We start from the raw sequence: 21,066 nt of genomic DNA, 5'->3' as shown, positions 1-21,066 counted from the left end.
AGGGAAGAAAAGAGGAATTCAGTTGAGGGACAACAAAAGATTACTAGGGAGGATGAATAGATATTTGGGAGAATGATTGGGTAGGAGGAAACAGATCACCTTGTAAATGATTCTCTTTGGAAATTAAATCCACTTGAGAAATAGATACTATTTTTAAAATGTTTTGAGCCAGGTCATAATTGTGTTCTTGATGGTCTTTCCTGAAATAGACATTGAGATAAGGGGGTGGGAGGAAGGCACTTGTTTTCCTAGTTAGGACTGGATCTCATACAGGTAAAGTACTTCAGTGATTCTGGTAGAGGCTGTGGTGGGGAGGCAGGGTAGAGGACAGTCAGAGAGACCTTGAGGGTTTTTTCTGTCAATACAGTTGTCAAAATGTCATATTTTGGGGAAAAATGTTCTAATTTCCTTCACATGAATTATTACATCTCACTTCAAAACCATTTCTGTAAATTTCATGAGGTGATTTGTGCCTCTTAATATGTATTTGTTTTCTATTGCTTCTGTGACAGATTACTAGAAATTTATGTCAACCAAAGTAGATAGCTGAGGCAAAAATCTCAATCAGTGGAGGTTTATTAAGCCAAGATTTTTAGGACATTCTTAGGAAAGCATGAACCACAAGCAAGCTGTGGCTGTTTTTCCCAAGAGGAAGTTGGAACCTTCAGCATTTTATTTATTTTTTATTTTGTTGAAGGAAAAAAGGCTAGAGGTGGGGATGATGTGACAAAATGGTTACATTGTAATGAGGCCCAAGAAATCTATGTTTTATATAAAATAAGGGAGTTAAGGAAGCATCAGTTATTTAGATAACCCTAGGTAGGTGGAAGAATGTTTGATTCTGTCTTATTTCCAGTTGTGTTTCCTGTAAGATAAACTTGTATTCCTTGTTTGTGTCGACTCAGATATGCTTTCGTGTAGGTGCTAGATGTAGGTACAATGTGCTTCTCATTGCTTGTGGAAGTTAGCAAGAAATTTCCTCAATGAATGCTGTGGGGACATATATTCACGGTTGTCTGAGGCTTTTGACTTTTAAAATTCTTTTATATAAGAACTTGGGTGAGGGTGTTGAGACTTTGGTTTTCTTTTTACTTCTCAGATTGGTTCTTAAAATTTTTTGGATCAGAAGTCTAACACAGTACTTACTGGGCTAAAATTATTGTATCAGCAGGGCTGTGCTCTTTGTAGAGGTTCCAGGGAAGGATTTTTTTTTTTTTCTTTTATAAGCTTCTGGAGGTTACTCGCATTTCTTGTCATGGGCCCTTCTTTTGTTTGCAAAGCCAGCAATGTTGTATCTCTCTAATACTTATCCTTAGTCAATTTCTCTCTGACTAAAACCAAAGGGTTGCATTTAATTTATTAGTGTTATTAGCATTTAAGGCTAGTAACGTCCTTAATGCTGCTTTTGCTATATCTCATAGACTTTTGGATTTTTTTTTTTTACAGAGACAGAGTCTCACTTTGTTGCCCTTGGTAGAGTGCCATGGTGTCACACAGCTCACAGCAACTTCCAACTCCTGGGCTTAGGCAATTCTCTTGCCTCAGTTCTTGAGTAGCTGGTAACTGGGACTACAGGCACCTGCCAGAATGCTTGGCTATTTTTTTTTTTTTTTTTTTTGTTGTTGTTGTTGCAGTGAACCTGCCACCCTCAGTATATGGAGCTAGTGCCCTACTCACTGAGCCACAGATGCTGCCCAATTTTTGGATGTTTTTGTCATGTTTACAGCTCAGGTTGAAAAATCTTTTGATTTCCATCTTTATGTCATCATTGACCCAGGGATCATTCAGCAAAGTTGTTTTATTTCCATAACTAGATTTCCAAGTTCCTCTTGGAACTGATTTTTAGTTTTATTCTACTGTGATCTGAGAAGATACGTGGAATAATTTTGATTTTTCTGAATTTTCTAAGATTTGTTTTGTGGGATAAGGTTTGGTATATGTTGGAAAATGTCCCATGTGCTGATGAGGAAAATGTATATTCTGCAGTTATGGGTAGCATGTTCTCTAGTTGTCTGTTAGTTCATTTGTTCTAGAGTCCCATTTAAGTCCAGTGTTTCTGTGTTGATCTTCTGCCTCAATGATCTGTCCAGCTCTATCAGAGTATTAAGTTTCTGGAAATTACAATTCTGTAGTTTCTTTGCTTAGATCTGTTGGAATCTGTTTTATGAACTTGGGAGCTCCTGTGTTGAGTGCATGTATATTTAGGATTAATTTCTTGCTTAATTTCTCTTTCTATCATTATATAATTACTGTCTTTGTCTTTTTTTACTATTATTGATTTAAAGTCTATTTTAGAAAATAGCTACTCCTGCTTACTTTTGTGTCCATTTGTGTGCAGATTTTTGTCTATCCCTTTGAGTCTCTGAGAATTATGAATTAGGTGAGTTTATTTCTTGTAGTGATTGTTTATGCTTTTTTCTACATTTTTTATTAATTGAGTTAATTCACAATCTTTGTCTTCACACTCTAAAATTCTTTCTACTGCTTGGTCTAGTCTGTTGTTATAGTTTCTTCTGTATTTTGAAATTCCCTAGAAGACTCTTTCAGTTTTAATTATCTCTTTTTCAGTATTATCCCTCTATATAGTAGATTTTTCATTGATGTACTGAATCATTTTCTTAATTCTTTTGAGATGGTTTTCTGATATTTCTTTAATTCCATTCATCTTACTTGCCATTTATAATCTGAATTCCCTGTCATTCCATGAACTGCAATGAAAAGAAATGGAATTTCGTTTTTTAAATTAAATTTAATTTTTTTACTAAATCATAAACACATAGATCATATATACATTAATGCATTTATGGAGTACAATGTGCTGATTTCATACAGAATTGGGAACGCTTACATCACACTGGTTAATATATACCTCATCTCGTTTACTTAATTATTGTGTTAAGACATTTATACTCTATACTAATAGATCCGACATGTACCCTTGCATTATGCACCATTGGTGTGATCCCTCCCATTCAACCTCCCTGGATCAGATCTCCTCGCTCCCCTCCCATCCTCCTTCCTCCCTCCTTCATCTTGGGCCATAGTTGTGATCTATTCTTCATATAAAAGTGTGAGTGATTGTAAATTTGTTTCATAATAGTACTGAGTACCTTGGATATTTTTTCATCCATTTTTGAGATACTTTACTAAGTAGGATATGTTCCTGCTCCACCCATGTAAACATAAAAGAAGTAAAGTCTCCATCTTTTTTTAAGGCCGCATAATAATCCATGATATACATATACCACAATTTATTAATCCATTCATGGGTAGATGATTTGGCTATTATGAATCGAGCTGCAATGAACAATCTGGTGCAAATATCTTTGTTATAAAGTGATTTTTGGTCTTTTGGATATACACCTAATAGAGGAATTGCAGGCTGTACTTTTAGATCCCTGAGTACTCTCAATACTTCCTTTTAAAAGGGATGTATTAGCTTGCACTCTCACCAACAGTGCAGAAGTGTTCCCTTTTCTTCACATCAACGCCAACTTCTGTAGTGTTGGGATTTTGTTATGTGAGCCACTCTTTTTTTTTAATTTTTTTTTATTGTTAAATCATAGCTGTGTACATTAGTGCAATCGAGGGATACAATGTGCGGGTTTCATATACAATCTGAAATATTCTCATCAAACTGTTCGACATAGCCTTCATTGCATTTTCTTAGTTACTATATGTAGGCATTTGTATTCTGCATTTAGTAAGATTCGCCTGTACCCATTCTAAGATGCACCCTAGATGTGGCCCCGCCCATTACCCTCCCTCCACCAAAACCTCCTGCCTCCCTTCCCCTTCCTTGGCCCTTTCCCCATAGTCTTGTGCTATAGTTGGGTTATAGCCTTCATGTGAAAGCTATAATTTAGCTTCATAGCAGAGCTGAGTACAAAGGATACTTTTTCTTCCATTCCTGAGATACTTTGCTAAGAAGAATATGTTCCAGCTCCATCCATGTAAACATGAAAGAGGTAAAGTCTCCATCTTTCTTTAAGGCTGCATAATATTCCATGGTATACATGTACCACAATTTACTAGTCCATTCGTGGGTCAATGGACACTTGGGCTTCTTCCATGACTTGGCGATTATGAATTGGGCTGCAGTAAACATTCTGGTACAGATGTCTTTGTTGTATTGTGACTTTTGGTCTTTGGGGCATAAACCTAGTAAAGGAATTATAGGATCGAATGGCAAGTCTATTTTTAGGTCTCTAAGTATTCTCCAAACATCCCTCCAGAAGGAACGTATTAGTGTGCATTTCCACCAGCAGTGTAGAAGTGTGCCCTTTCCTCCACATCCACGCCAACATCTCTGGTTTTGGGATTTTGTTATGTGGGCTACTCTTACTGGGGTTATGTGGTATCTCACAGTAGTTTTGATTTGCATTTCTCTGATAATTAAGGATGATGAGCTTTTTTTCATATGTTTGTAGATTGTGCGACTGTCTTCTTTAGAGAAGTTTCTCTTCAAGTCCCTCTCCCACCCTGAGATGGGATCACATGTTCTTTTCTTGCTAATACGTTTGAGTTCTCTGTGGATTCTGGTTATTAGACCTTTATCGGAGGTATAACCTGCAAATATTTTCTCCCATTCTGAGGGCTGTCTGCTTGCTTTACTCACTATGTTCTTGGCTGTGCAGAAGCTTTTTGGTTTGATCAGGTCCCAGTAGTGTATTTTTGATACTGCTTCAATTGCCTGGGGAGTCCTCCTCATAAAATATTCACCCAGGCCGATTCCTTCAAGAGTTTTCCCTGCACTTTCTTCAAGTATTTTTATAGTTTTATGTCTTAAGTTTAAACGTTTTATCCAGTGAGAGTCTATCTTAGTTAATGGTGAAAGGTGTGGGTCCAGTTTCAATCTTCTACAGGTTGCCAGCCAGTTCACCCAGCACCATTTGTTAAATAGGGAATCTTTTCCCCACTGAATGTTTTTAATTGGCTTGTCAAAGATCAAATAACGGTAAGTAGCTGGATTCATCTCTTGATTCTCTATTCTGTTCCAGACATCTAATTCTCTGCTTTTGTGCCAGTACCATGCTGTTTTGATCACTATCAATTTATAGTACAGTCTCAGGTCTGGGTAGCGTGATTCCTCCTGCTTTGTTTTTATTGCTGAGTAATGGTTTGGCTATTCGATTTTTTTTCTGATTCCATATAAAACAAAGTATTATTTTCTCAAGATCTTTAAAATATGACAATGGAGCTTTAATAGGAATTGCATTAAAATTGTATATTTCTTTGATCAGTATGGACATTTTAACAATGTTGATTCTTCCCAGCCATGAGCATGGTGTGTTTTTCCATCTGTTAACATCTTCAGCTATTTCTTTTCTTAAGTAAGGTTTCATAGTTCTCTTTGTATAGATCTTTCACATTCTTTGTTAGGTATACTCCCAAATATTTCATCTTTTTTGGCACTACTGTGAAAGGAATAGAGTCCTTGACTGTTTTTTCGGCTTGGTTATTGTTGGTGTTTATAAAGGCTACAGATTTATGGGTGTTGATTTTGTAGCCTGAGACATTGCTGTATTCCTTGATCACTTGTAAAGTTTTGTAGTAGAATCCCTAGTGTTTTCCATATATACGATCGTATCATCTGCGAAGAGTGAAAGTTTGATCTCTTCTGATCCTATGTGGATACCCTTGATCACCTTTTCTTCCTTAATTGCAATGGCTAAAATTTCCATTACAATGTTAAAGAGCAATGGAGACAATGGGCAACCTTGCCTGGTTCCTGATCTAAGTGCACATGATTTCAATTTAACTCCATTCAATACGATATTGGCTGTGGGTTTGCTGTAGATGGCCTCTATTAGTTTAAGAAATGTCCCTTCTATACCAATTTTCTTAAGTGTTCTGATCATGAAGGGATGCTGGATATTATCAAAAGCTTTTTCTGCATCAATTGAAAGAATCATATGGTCCTTATTTTTTAGTTTGTTTATGTGTTGAATTACATTTATAGATTTACGTATATTGAACCAGCCTTGAGACCCTGGGATAAATCCCAGTTGGTCATGGTGTTGTTGGATTCTGTTTGTTAGGATTTTATTGAGTATTTTAGCATCAATATTCATTAGTGATATTGGTCTATAATTTTCTTCTCTTGTTGGGTCTTTCCCTGGTTTGGGGATCAAGGTGATGTTTGCTTCGTAGAATGTGTTGGGTAACATTCCTTCTTTTTCCATATTTTGTAAGAGGTTTAGTAGTATAGGTACTAGTTCTTCTTTAATGGTTTGGTAGAATTCTGACGTGAAGCCATCTGGTCCTGGGCTTTTATTTTTAGGGAGATTTTGTATAGTTGATACTATTTCAGAACTTGATATAGACCTGTTCAACATTTCCACTTCGTTCTGGTTAGTCTTGGTAGGTGGCGTACTTCCAGGTATTGGTCTATTTCTTTCAGATTTTCGTATTTCTGAGAGTAGAGTTTCTTGTAGTATTCGTTAAGGATTTTTTGAATTTCTGAGGGGTCTGTTGTTATTTCATTGTTACCATTTCTGATTGATGAAATTAGAGATTTTACTCTTTTCTTCCTGGTTAGGTTAGCCAAAGGTTTATCTATTTTATTGATCTTTTCAAAAAACCAACTTTTGGATTTATTGATCTGTTGTATAATTCTTTTGTTTTCAAGTTCATTTAGCTCTGCTTTGATTTTGGTTATTTCTTTTCTTCTGCTGGGTTTGGGGTTGGAATGTTCTTCCTTCTCCAGTTACTTGAGATGTCCCATTAAGTTATTAACTTCCTGTCTTTCTGTTTTCTTGAGGAAGGTTTGCAGGGCTATACATTTCCCTCTTAGGACTGCCTTTGCAGTATTCCAGACGTTCTTGTAATTCGTGTCTTGATTGTTGTTTAGTTCCAAAAATTTGGTGATTTCCTTCTTAATCTCGTCTATAACCCATGTATCCTTCAGCATAAGGTTGTTTAGCTTCCATGTTCTTGTATGGGTATGCAGGTTCTTGTTGTTATTGAGTTCAACTTTTATTCCATGATGGTCCGAGAAGATGCAAAGAATAATTTCTATCTTTTTAAATTTGCTGAGGTTAGATTTGTGGCCTAGGATGTGGTCGATTTTGGAGTATGTTCCATGGGCTGATGAGAAGAATGTGTATTCAGTTTTGTTGGGATGAAATGTTCTGTAGATGTCCGTTAAGTCCAGATTTTGAATGGTTGAGTTTAAATCTAAAATTTCTTTGCTTAGCTTCTTTTTGGAGGATCTATCCAGCACTGCTAAAGGGCTGTTAAAATCGCCAACTACTATGGAAGTGGAGGAAATTGACTTCCTCATGTCTATTAGAGTTTCTCTTATAAATTGACGTGCATTGTGGTTGGGTGCATAAATATTAATAATAGAGATATCATCATATTGAGTATTACCTTTAACAAATATGAAGTGTCCATCCTTATCCTTAATTATTTTGGTTGGTTTAAAGCCTATTGCATCTGCGAACAGGATTGCCTGCTTTTTTCTGCTTTCCATTTGCCTGGAGTATAGATGTCCATCTCTTCACCTTGAGTCTATATCTGTCTTTTAATGTAAGATGCGATTCTTGTATGCAGCACATATCTGGCTTGAGTTTTTGTATCCAGTCAGCCAACCTGTGCCTCTTTACAGGACAGTTTAAACCATTCACATTAATTCAGAATATTGATAAGCCTTTTGAGAGTCCAGTGGACATTTTTAATCCTTTTGCGACTGTGGAAGTTGGAATTTGATCCAAATTTTCTGGGTGAGTTTACTTTTGTGTTGGAGGATTACGCTGGTCTTTATGGAAGATAGGTCTAAGAATATTCTGGAGAGCTGGTTTAGTTATCGCAAATTTCTTCAACATGTGAATGTCATTGAAGTATTTAATTTCTCCATCATAAATGAAACTCAGTTTAGCTGGGTATAGGATCCTGGATTGAAAGTTATTTTGTTTTATTAGATTAAAAGTCGATGACCATCCTCTTCTAGCTTAAAAGGTTTCAGCAGAGAGATCTGCAGTTATTCTAATATTCTTCCCCTTGTAGGTAATGGTTTTCTTTCGTCTGGCAGCTTTCAGAATTTTCTCCTTCATATTAACTTTAGTGAAATTGATTATGATGTGTCTGGGGGATGTCTTATTCGGGTTGAGTTGTGCTGGAGTTCTGAAACTGTCTGCTATCTGAATTTCAGAATCTCTTGGCATGTCTGGAAAGTTCTCCTTCATTATCTCATGAAGAGACTCTGTGCCTTGTGAAGCCACTTCTTAGCTTTCCGGGATCCCTATAAGATGAAAATTGGTTTTCTTCTAATTATCCCAGAGCTCTCTGAGAGAGTGATCTGTTTTTCCCTCCATTTCTCTTCCTCTTCGAGAGTTTGGGAGTGTTCGAAAGCTTTGTCTTCAATGTTAGCAATCCTTTCTTCTGCTTGCTCCATTCTGTTACTGAGGGATTCTACTGTGTTTCTCAGACCTTTGAGGGATGCAACTTCTTGTCTCAATGTGTCAAAATCTTTGGTCATTTGGTCTTTGAATTTGTTGAATTATTGAGATATCTTTTGGGTTACTGCTTGGAGTTCTAATTCAATCTTATTTGCTATCCAGATTCTGAATTCGCTTTGTGACATCTTAGCTATTTGTTTGTGCATGCGATCTTGTGCTGTGTCTGCTCCATTGATCCTTGGGGGAGTTGATCTACTTTGATTATTCATATTTGCAGAGTTTTTCTGTTGATTTCACCTCATGATTGTTTTTCACCATTGCCTCTGGCTGTCCTCAGAGTTGGGGAGGTGTCTCTCCAAGATTAGATCCCAGAGGGATCACTCTATTGTTGCTTGATCTTTGTACGGAGTGACCCTGTCTAGTTCCTCTGGGGCTGCTCCAGCTAGGGAGTTCTGGTTCTGCAAGCAACTCTGGCGTGTGACATACCCAGATCCAGCAACAGTGCGGGACATAGTGTGCATGGTTATGGGAGTGCCTGGCCCCCAGTTACTTTGGTGCAGAGAGCCCAAGGCTCCAGCAGTCTCTGGCCAGGAGAAGGGCTCTGCATAGAGGCAGGGAGGGCTCCAGAGGGCATGCAGCTACCAGTATCCCTGGCCAGACGAGTGGGCCAGTGTGGAGGCTGGGAGGACACAAGAGGGAGGACGCAGGGTTGCATGGCTCCCGCAGTTCCTGGTCAGGGCATGCGGAGGCCTGGTTGGTGCGGGGTTGTGGCACAGATGTTATGGAGGTCCAGGCAGCACCAAGCCCAGGAATTTGAAATTGCTATGGGCTGTGACACCTCAGCACTCTACCCAGGGTAATAGCCCGAGCCTCCAGTGTGCCAAAACCGTCTCACTCTGCCGCTAAGGGTTAAGGCTGTAAGGCAGCTCAGTCCCCGCCTTTAGGCTGCTCCGTTGCTAGGCTACTAGGTCCCGCCCGCTCCTTGCTCTGGGACCCGGAGGGCGGAGCTTACCGGGGCAGTTCTCTTAGACAATGGCTCCCTGCAACCCAGCTCAGTGGCTCTGTCTGGGGCCCCAGACAATGCCCAAAGTTTTTTGCACTCCTGCCTAAGCTCTCCCCATGGCAGTTCAACTGAGTGCCAAGTCCAAAAACACTGAAACAGTTCACAGGTAAGGCTTTTCCGGTTTGCAGTCTCACTACTGCTTGTACTCACGGTTTCCGGCGTGATTAGGTCGATCAAACACACGCAACCACTTGCCAGTTTCCCACTGCTTTTGTCCTCCTCTTGGGGTCCAGAAGTCCCTTGCTGACTCCCTGTATCCTCAAAGGGATGATTATAGGCAGATATCACCAGCCAGAAATGTCTGGAGTCTTATCTCCCCAGACTCACCGTGCCCAGTTGCAGGGAAGCTGTTACTCCTGTGAGCCACTCTTCATGGGAATTAGATGATATCTCAAAATGGTTTTAATTTGCATTTTTCTGATGATTAAAGATATTGAGCATTTTTTCATATGTCTGTAGGCCATATGTGTGTAATCTTTAGAGAAGCTTCTGTTCAAGTCCCTTGCCCAACAATGAAATGGGATTACTTGTTCTTTTCTTATTAATAAGTTTGAGTTATTAATGTTAATGAATCATCTATGGATTCTGGTTATCAAACCTTTGTTGGAAACATAACCTACAAATATCCTCTCCCATTGTGAGGCTGTCTGCTTGCTTTACTTACTGTGTTCTTGGCTGTGCAGAAGCTTTTTAGTTTGATCAGATCCCAGTAATGTATTTTTGGTGTTGCTTCAATTGCCCAGGGGGTCCTCCTCATAAAGTATTCTCCCAGGCCAATTTCTTCAAGTGTTTTTCCTGTACTCTCTCCAAGAATCTTTATAGTTTCATGTCTTAAGTTTGAATCTTTTATCCAGTGAGAGTCAATTTTTGTTAATGGTGAAAAGTGTGGTACAAGTCTCCAGCCAATTCTCCCAGCACCATTTGTTAAATAGGGAATCTTTCCCACAATTTATATTTTTGATAGGCATATCAAAGATCAAATGATGATAAGCGTCTTCTGGGTTAATCTCTTGGTTCTAAATTCTGTTCCATACATCTACCTCTCTTTTTGTGCCCATACCATGCTATTTTGATCATTATAGATTTATAGTATAGTTTGAAGTCTGGTAGGGTGATTCCCTCTGATTTGTTTTTATTTCTGAGTAATATCTTGGCTATTCGAGGTTTTTTCTGGTTCAGTATAAAACGAAGTATTTTTTTCAGTTCCTTAAAGTATGATGGTGGTGCTTTGATAGGGATTGCATTAAATTTGTAAATTGCTTTGGGGAATATGGACATTTTAACAATGTTGATTCTTCCTAGCCATGAGCATGGTATGTTTTTCCATTTGTTAACATCTTGAGCTATTTCTTTTCTCAGAGTTTCGTAATTCTCTTTATAGAGATCTTTCATGTCCTTTGTTAGGTAAATTCCCAAATAATTTCATCATCTTTGGCACAACTGTAAAGAAGGGGATAGAGTCCTTGACTTTTTTCAGCTTGACTATTATTGGTATATATAAAAGATACTGATTTGTAAGCATTGATTTTGTATCCTGAGATGATACTGTATTCCTTGATCGCTTGTAAGAGTTTTGTGGTTGAGTCCCTGGGGTTTTCCAGGTATAAAATCATATCATCTGCGAAGAGTGAAAGTTTGATCTCCTCTGACCCTTTTGTATACCATTGATTGCCTTCTCTTGCCTGATTGCGATGGCTTCTATTACAGTGTTAAAAGCAGTAGAGACAATGGACAATCTTGCCTGGTTCCTGATCTGAGTGGAAATGTTTTCAGTTTTACTCCATTTGCTTGAGCATAAGAGTTTGAGATTGCTGTGAAATATGATGCCATGACACTCTACCAGGTGCCACAAAGTGAGACTCTTGTCTTAGGCAAAAAAAAAAAAAAAGACACTTAGATGAGGAAGAAAGCACTTAGAAAAATAAACTGAGTTACTTCATGATGATAACACATACAAACTATAACAATTCTAAATTTGTACACACATTTTTGTGATTTGTTTTCAATTTGCCCTTTTATTATTCAGTTTTACACTGAATGTTTTCTTCCCAGTTTCATGCTGTCAGCAAATTTTTTAAATCATTTTTCTTTATAATCTGTATAGCTGATGTCTTAGAGTGAATGTCCTTATTAATACAATCCTTATTTGTCCCTACTGGTTACTTTTGTTGTTAGTTCTCTTTATTTCTGTTTTTGTTTGACTAAAGGAATATGGATATTAGCCAGCAGTTGAGTAGGAGAGTTGACATTAAATATAAAATTTCAGTATATAAGGAAGTATGGCCAGTCCTCAAAGAACTAAAAGCAGACCTTCACTTTGATCCTACAATCCCATTGCCAGGTATCTACCCAAAAGAAAACAAGTCATTTTACCCTAAGGACATATGCACTCACGTGTTTATAGCAGCCCAATTTTCAATTGCAAACATGTGGAAACAACCCAAGTGCTCATCAACACATAACTAGATTAATAAATTGTGGTATATGTATGCCATGGAATACTATTCAGCCATAAAAATATTGAGATTTTGTATCCTTTATTACAACTTTACTGGATTTGGAGAACACTTTCCTAAGTAAAGTATCACAAGAATAGAAAATAAGAATCCCATGGGCTCAATACTAATTTAAAACTTATAGGTTAATAACAATGTGCTCACTTGAGAGAAAAAAAAATCCAAGAAAGGGGAAGGTGGACAGGTTCCTTCCCAGTGGGAACAATGTATTTACTTCCTGGATGAAGGACACAACTACAGCTTAGACTTTACCTTCCAAACGCAAACCGTGGGGGAAAGAATCCCTATTCAATAAACGGTGCTGAGAGAACTGGATAACTACATGTAAAAGACTGAAACTGGACCCACACCTTTATCCACTCACTTAAATTAATTCAAGATGGGTAAAAGATCTAAATCTAGGGCATGAAACAATAAAAATCCTTGAAGAAAGTGTGGGGAAAACACTTGAAGTTATCGGCCTGGGGAAAGACTTTATGAAGAAGACTTCCATGGCAATTACAACAACAACAAAAATAAACAAATGGGACTTAATTAAAATGAATACTTCTGTACAGCTAAGGAGACAACCAAAGCAAATAAACAGCCATCAGAATGGGAAAATACATTTGCATATTTTGAACTGGACAAAAGCTTGATAACTAGGATCTACAGAGAACTCAAATTAGTCAACATAAAAAGAGCCATGTATCCCTTATATTGTTAAGAGAGATGAATAGAATCTTCTCTAAAGAAGACAGATGAATGGCTAGCAAACATATGCAAAAATGCTCATAGTCCCTAATTATCAGAGAAATGCGAATCAAAACCACCCTGAGATATCACCCAACCAGTGAAAATGGCCCACATCACAAAATCTCAAAGCTGCAGATGCTGGCATGAATGTGGAGAGAGCAGAACACTTTTACACGCTAGTGGGACTACAAACAAATACAACCTTTATGGAAGGAAGTATGGAGAATCCTCAACTCAAACTAGACCGACCTCCCATTTGATCCTGCAATCCCATTACTGGGCATCTACCCAGAAGGAAAAAAAAAATCTTTTATCTTAAGGACATTTGCACTGGACTGTTTATTGCAGCTCAATTTACAATTGCCAAATTGTGGAAAGAACCTAAATGCCCACCAACCCATGGATGGATTAATAAGTGGTGGTATATGTATACCATGGAATACTATTCATCGACTAAAAAATGTGGAGACTTCATATCTTTTGTATTAACCTGAATGGAAGTGGAACACATTCTTTTTAGTTAAGCATCACAAGAATAGAGAAGCAAGAAACCAATGTACTCGATTCTGATATGAGGACAATCGATGACCTAGTACATGGTAGGGGTGGGGGAAGTGGGTAGAGGAGAGAGGGAAGGAGTGGTGGGTGGGGTAGGGTCACAGCGAGTGACACACATCTTAGGGGCAGGACACAATTATAAGAGGGACTTTACCTTACAAATGCAATCAATGTAACCTGGTTCTTTGTACCTTCACAACAATAAAAAATAAAAATGCAAACCGTATGTCCTAATGGTATTTGCCCTTATATTAATAGGAAATGAAAAAATAATCAAATTACCACACATAAGAAACAAATGCAGATGATATATTTTATAAAGCTATCTCTTCAGAATACTATTTCTTATGTTCTTGTATGTATTTATTAGAAATTAAGAGCGAGCTTAATTAATGCAAGGAAGTGTAGTTATGTATTTTCATTCCAGTTACTGTACGTTATATTTTTGCCTTTTCTGACTTGTTATTGCATTTTGGCTTATCTACTTAGTTTTCTCAAACACTTAAGCCTGCACTTAATGCAGGTACAGTGTTTTTGGAATTCATGCAAAAATTCATAAAATATTATTAATTAATATATCTTGACACAGGATCTGTTCCCATTCATTCATTGATTCAAGAAGCATCTACTGAATGCTTAGTCTTTGTTAAGCAGTATTAGCAAAGCTATAATAAAACTTTACAATTTATTGAAAAGGATAATAAATTTTCACTTACCCTTTGTTTCTTACCAAAGACATACTAACATTTCATTCAATTCCTTATAATGGGAAAGGGGAAGAGCATCCCCTCCTGCACAAAAATAAGTATTATTTGGGGGACAGTAAGAAAACAAATTAACGAAAATCTTTTAAATATTTCAGGATGAGAGAGACCTAGAGAAAGACGATGAACTGGACCTGAAAAGAAGTCTTTTATACAGAGACTCTGCCTATGATAGTGACCCCGAGTATAGGTATGAACTTGGTTAATGCTATGTATTGAAATTGTTCTTATATTTGGTATAAAAATAACTTGTTTTTTAATCTGCTGATTTGTGGGAAATTTAGACACAAAAGTATAATTAACATTTTTTATTTTTAACTATAAAAATTTCTATTGAAATATTTTAATACATTTGCGTTATTGAAATTTTTCAGTGAAAATAAATATAGTCAATTAATGATGATACCTGTTATCCTATCAATACCTAAAATTTCTTGTCTGCCTTGAAAACCCACATATTTCAAGATGTATTATTCTAAACTAAAAATATGTTCCATAATTTTAGACCACGAGTCAACCTTTCTTAAGAGCAAATTGTACTCTTCTAGCCTTAGATTTGAGGAATGTTAATAATAAAATAATAAAAGTTTATACCAGCAAATCCCATGAAGACTTGAAGCTCGGGCGGCGCCTGTGGCTGAAGGAGTAGGGTGGCGGTCCCATATGCCAGAAGTGGTAGGTTCAAACCTAGCCCCGGCCAAAAAAAAAAAAAAAAAAAAGACTTGAAGCTCTGTGTCAATTGCCATAAAACGCAGTGTTAAAATGGTAAATTTTAGATTTGTATTCAAAGGTACCTGAATCCTTGGACTTTGACTTAATTACTACATGGGTTTTATCTTTCCAAGATTCCTGAGGAACAAATATAAGACAAAAGCTCCTAATAATGGAGTATGTTTTATTTCTAACTGGGGTTGTATGTTCAATCTCTGATCTTTAATCTGGTAAACTACGCTGGACCGTCTTTGAACCTGGAAGGACGTTTCCTATTGTCCCTTCACACAGAGTGTAAGTGTGAGTGTGACCTTCTTTCCCAAAGTTACAACTTCCTAAGCAAGGGGCAATCTGGGCCTCTCATTAAAGTAGTGTTGTATTAGAGATGAGTTTGAAGTAGAAGCAATACAAGAAAGAAAGATTTAGAGAGTGTACACCTTGGGGAAGAAGAACTTTTACACTTAGTTATTTTTTCATAAAGCTATATTCCCTAGATTTATATGAATTAGCATCCACATTTTGACTGCTTAGTCAGTATAATTAATTCTTTTTATTATTATTATTAAATCATAGCTGTGTACATTAATGCAATCATGGGGCACCATACACTGATTTTATATACCATTTGACATATTTTCATCACACTGGTTAACATAGCCTTCCTGACATTTTCTTAGTTATTGTGTTAAAACATTTATATTCTACATTTAGTAAGTTTCACATGTACCCTTGTAAGATGCACCGTAGGTGTGGTCCCACCAATTACCCTCTCTCCACCCATCCTCCCCCACCTCCCTTCCCCTCCCTTTCTCCTTTCCCCATATTCTTAGGTTATAATTGGGTTATAGCTTTCGTATGAAAGCTATAAATTAGTTTCATAGTAGGGCTGAGTACATTGGATACTTTTTCTTCCATTCTTGAGATACTTTGCTAAGAAGAATATGTTCCAGCTTCATCCATGTAAACATGAAAAGGTAAAGTTTCCATCTTTCTTTAAGGCTGCATAATATTCCATGGTGTACACACACCACAATTTATTAATCCATTCGTGGATCGATGGGCACTTGGGCTTCTTCCATGATTTAGCAATTATGAATTGGGCTGCAATAAACATTCTGGTACAAATATCTTTGTTATAATGTGATTTTTGGTCTTTTGGAGATATACCTAGTAGAGGAATTGTAGGATCGAATGGCAGGTCTATTTTTAGTTCTCTAAGTGTTCTCCAAACATCTTCCTTGCTCATCATCCTTAATCATCAGAGAAATGTAAATCAAAACTACTTTGAGATATTATCTAACTCCAGTAAGATTAGCCCATATCACAAAATCCCCAAACCAGAGATGTTGGTGTGGATGAGGAGAAAAGGGAACACTTCTACACCGCTGGTGGGAATGCAAACTAATACGTTCCTTTTGGAAAGATGTTTGGAGAACAATTAATTATTTTTGTGGTGCTTAATCCATATGATAAATTCTAATTTGGGCAAGAAATGAGTAAGAGTAGTTCAGGAAAGGCATTGATTTTTAAACTTTAGTACACAAAGTTTTATATTATCACTCATGCAAGTGAGAACTTATGTTAGTCCTCTTTCTGTACTTGGGTTATTTCATTTAACCTAATGTCTTCTAGTTCCATCTATGTTGCTGCTAATAACTTGACTTCATTATAGCTGATGATATTTTTATAGCTGAATAACATTCCACTATGTATATATACACCACATTTTCATTACGCATTCATCTACCGATAAACACTTAGGTTGATTCCATATCTTGACTACTGTGAATGGTACTGTAATAAATGTGAGATTGCAAATATATTTCAGTGTGCTGATTTCCCTACATTTGAATATATATCAAGGAGTGGGATTGCTGGATTATATGGTAGTTCTTTTAGTAGTTTGTTGAGGAACCTCTATGCCATTTTCCACAGTGGGAATTTACATTCCCACCAATAGTGTACAGGCATTCCCCTTCTCTGCATCCTTCCCAGCATCTATCATTTTTTAGTCTTTTTGATAAAAGCCCTTTTAACTGCTGTGAGATAATATCTCACTATGGCTTTGATTTGTATTTCTGTGCTAACTAGTGATGTTAAGCATTTTTTAATATACTTGTCAGCCATTTGTATGTTTTCTTTTGAGAAATATCTATTTAGACCTTTAGCCTATTTTTAAATTGAATTAATCTTGATTTTTTACTACTGAGTTTTTTGAACTCCTTATATATTCTGGTATTAACCCCTGTCAGTTTAATAGTTTTTATTTTTTCATGTGCCACAGATTATCTGTTCACTTTGCTGATTGCTTCTTTTGCTGTGCAAAAGCGTTTTTTTAGCTTGATGTTATCCCATTTGTCCATTGTTGCTTTGGTTGGTGGACTTTTAAGGTCTTACCCAAGATTTTTGCCTGAATCAATGTCTTAGAGCTTTTTCCCAATGTCTTTCTCCATTAGGTTCATAGTTCAGGTCTTAAATTTAATTCTGTAATCCATTTTGATTTGATTCTTACATATGATGAGAGATAGGGATTATTTTCATTCTTCTACCTGTAGATACCCAGTTTTTCCAGCATAAAATTGTTGAGACACTGTCCTTTTGTCAATGTATGTTTCTGGTGCCTTTGTCAAAAATAAGTGGATTTCTTTGTTTTCTCTTCCAATTGGTCTGTGTCTGTTTTTTTTTTTTTTTTTTTTTTTTTATTGTTGGGGATTCATTGAGGGTACAATAAGCCAGTTACACTGATTGCAATTGTTAGGTAAAGTCCCTCTTGCAATCATGTCTTGCCCCCATAAAGTGTGACACACACCAAGGTCTGTGTCTGTTTTTATGCCAATAGCACGCTGTTTGGGTTATTACAGTTCTGCAGTATATTTTGAAGTCTGATAATGTGACTATTCTAACATTGTTCTTTATGCTCAAGATAACTTTGGCTATTCAAGGTCTTTTTTGGTTTCATATAAATTTCACAATTATCTTTTCTATTTCTGTGAAGAATGTCTTTGGTATTTTAATATAGAAATTACATTGAATCTATAGTTTGCTTTGGGTAATAAGGACATTTTAACAATATTTTCCTTCTTCAAATCTGTGAACATGGGATATCTTCCATTTTGTGTGTTCCCTGCAATTGTTTTCATCAGTGTTGTATAGTATTTATTGAAGAGATCTTTTACTTCTTTGATTAAATTCATTTCTTGATTTTTTTTAAAATAACTATTATAACTGAAATTCCTCTTGATCTCTTTTTCAGTTTGTTCACTGTTGATGTATAGAAATGCTATTGATTTTTGTATGTTGATTTTGTATTCTGCTTCTAGAATGAATTTGTCTATCAGTTCTAACAGTTTTTTGGTGAGTCTCTAGGGTTTCCTAAATATAAGAAAATGTTGTTTTGGGGCGGCGCCCGTGGCTCAAGGAGTAGGCGCTGGCCCCATATACCAGAGGTGGCAGGTTCAAATCTGGCCCCAGCAAAAAACTGCAAAAAAAAAAAAAAAAATGTTGTTTATAAGCAAGGCTAATTTGAAGTCTTTCTCTACAATTTGGATGCCCTATGTTTCTTTCTCTTGCCTAATTGCTAAGGCTAGGATTTCCAGAACTGTGTTTAATAAAAATGGTCAAAGTGGGCGTCCTTATCTTGTTCTAGATTTTACAATTAGTGTTTCCTCAGTTAATACAATGTTAACTATGGGTTTGTCGTGTATGGCTTTAATTATTGTGAACTATTTCCCTACATTAAAACACATTAAACTACATTTTAATGAGAGATTTTTTTATCACAAAGTGATTTTGAATTTTATCAAATGCTTTTTCTACATGTGTTGAAATGATTTTATTGTTTCTTTCTTCTGTTTATGTCAAGTATCATGTTTATTGATTTGTGTATGTTTAACCATCCTTGCTTCAATGGAATGAATACTGTTTGTTCATGCTGAAAGATCTTTTAAATATGTTGTTGAATTTAATTTGCTAGTACAGTTTTTGGCCAGGGCTGGGTTTGAACCCACCATCTCCAGTATATGGGACCAGTGCCCTACTCCTTTGAGCCACAGACGCCACCAATTTGCTAGTATTTTGTTGAAGATTTTTGCATATGTTCATTAGGAACATTGGCCTATAGTTTTCTTTTGTTGTGTGTTTGTCTGGTTTTGGTCTCTGGGTAATGCTGGCTTCATAGAATGAATATTCCTTCTTCTTCTTCAACTTTTTGGAGTAGTTTGAGTAGGAATGGTACTAGTTCTTCAAATGTTTGACAGAATTCAGTATTGAAGCCATCAGGTCCTGAGATTTTCATTGATAAGAGACTTTTTATTATTGTTTTCATCTTATTACTTTTATTGGTCTAAGTTTTCTATTTATCATTCAGTCTTGGCAGGTTGTATGTGTTGAACAAATTACATATTCTTTACAGGTCAGAGGAGTCTAATCTGTAACAAATATTTAGTTTATTGCTGTACGTCAGTTATTTTATTTTAAAAATTAAACTTGAAGAAGTTAACATTTTATTTGTGATAAATGATGTATTAAGTACATAACTTGATGTTCATATAGTAAAATTGTAACTTTGATATTTCCAATAAAGTACTCTCAACACTTCACAAAGAGTCACCTTTCCCTCTCAGTTCTCATCACAGCCAGCCCTAGTTCTGGTCTGTTTCATTAGTTTCCAATCTGCTTGCTCTCACTCACATGTTTTTTCTCTCTCCCTCCCACTTTTTTCTTCAAGACCCTGAAAAGTCCAGTGGATCCCTATCTTTCAAATTCATCCTCTTCTCTTCTTTCCATTTTTCCATGAATGGTTCATATTCAGCCTAATTTTCTGTTCCTTGTTGAGGACAGAAGCAGCATGATATAGCAGAAAGGGCCTGAGAGTCACAGACATAGTCTCCTTCCTATTCTGCCACTTAACTAGCTGAGGAATCTTAGGCAAATCACTTGACTTCACTGAGTCTTACTTTCCACATGTAACACCTTCTAGGGCTTGTGAGATTTAGTGATAAATACATAAAGTATCTAGTTCATTGTCTCTTAACTTTTTATGCTTACGGTCTGAGGTAAACAGTGTATAATACATTTAACATATATCTGATTTTTAAAATAATCCTGAAAAAAATGCAATTATGGAAGGTGAAACTCTTCTATAATTGGTAGAGTTTATAAAGGACTGTCTTGAATTCAGGTCAAGCTATGTATTTTCATACCACATGGCCATACCAGATCCTTGGTGTTCTGCTTTTACCATGTTGCACCTGTCTCTATTCTCTGACTTCCTTTTTAACTCTAACATAAAATTTTCATATTATTGTTTTATAATAAATAGTTTCACATAAATAGTTCTGCTTCCCCTTTTTGAGGAAAGGGGAAACACACTGTTTGAAACCACAGCCCTTTTTATATTTTATTTTAGTCCCTACAGAGTATCAAATACCCATATACACTCAATAAATATTTGATGTATATAGTACTACCTATAATTTAGTTTCACCATTGTTCTTAATCTTTTATATCCTTTTTTATAGCTCATTTCAGCGGCCACGCGGCACTCCTCACTTGGATGACAGCGAATACTGGTCCAACAGGGCAGCCTCGTATAGGGGAAAATCCCACCGTCCCGCCTTTGAGAATAGCATGGACAAGATGTACAGGAACTTATACAAAAAGGCCTGTAGTTCTGTTTCTCATACACAAGAAAGCTTCTGAGATCATCCACCATAAACTGGATGAATGCCCATGTCAACTTCTCAATGAAAACGTTTGATGTGATCCATATCTGTATTCCTTTTTTTTTTAAACAGGTGATTTTACTTGAGTACAGTAGTTAGTCTTGAATAAGTTTATTACTTCAAATGGTAAATTACCATAGGCAAGTATTTTTTTCTTTTTTTACAGAAGAATGTGCTATTTTCCAATGTCAAAGCTCTGTGACACAATCACAACCTCCAATCTATGACAAGGCTATTCTGTGACATATCTCTCTTGTCACCATCCACAAACCAAGAATAGGTTCTTTCTAGAAATGTTCTGCCTTAATCGTCTCATAATTTTTTTTCATCTGCTTGTCTGGTTATCTTGTCTGTGTAATATTAAATTAATGTTAAATAACTTTTCTTGGTAATGAGCAAACATATATACTATCAGAAATGAATTTTCCAATGAGTTAAATTCTGTTTTAATTAGCAATTTCTACTTTGTTCTCAACTCAGAAAACACTGTACTTTTTAGCTCACAAGAAATAATTTTCTTTTTAAAGCTTATGTTAATCATTCACTCCTTCTCTGAAGAGCTACCTAATTTACCTAAAATGTATAATATTTACT

At 36.3% G+C, this 21,066-nt stretch overlaps 1 protein-coding gene across 3 annotated transcripts in view; it reads left to right on the top strand.

The window, feature by feature from the left end:
- Positions 1–20,514, top strand: part of SPATA6 (spermatogenesis associated 6) — a 143,786-nt gene extending 123,272 nt beyond the window's left edge. For all 3 annotated transcript variants that reach the window (XM_053576009.1, XM_053576010.1, XM_053576011.1), the window contains 2 exons: positions 14,137–14,228; positions 20,269–20,514. In XM_053576009.1, the coding sequence (XP_053431984.1) occupies positions 14,137–14,228; positions 20,269–20,449 (273 nt within the window). In that variant the 3' untranslated portion in view covers positions 20,450–20,514. The remainder of the gene's footprint in view (positions 1–14,136; positions 14,229–20,268) is intronic.
- Positions 20,515–21,066: the final 552 nt, after the last annotated feature.

Source organism: Nycticebus coucang, chromosome 22 (genome assembly GCF_027406575.1).
Source record: "Nycticebus coucang isolate mNycCou1 chromosome 22, mNycCou1.pri, whole genome shotgun sequence".
Lineage (NCBI taxonomy): Eukaryota > Metazoa > Chordata > Mammalia > Primates > Lorisidae > Nycticebus > Nycticebus coucang.
Note: the sequence above shows the minus strand (reverse complement) of the source record. Positions and strands in the feature narration are given on the sequence as shown.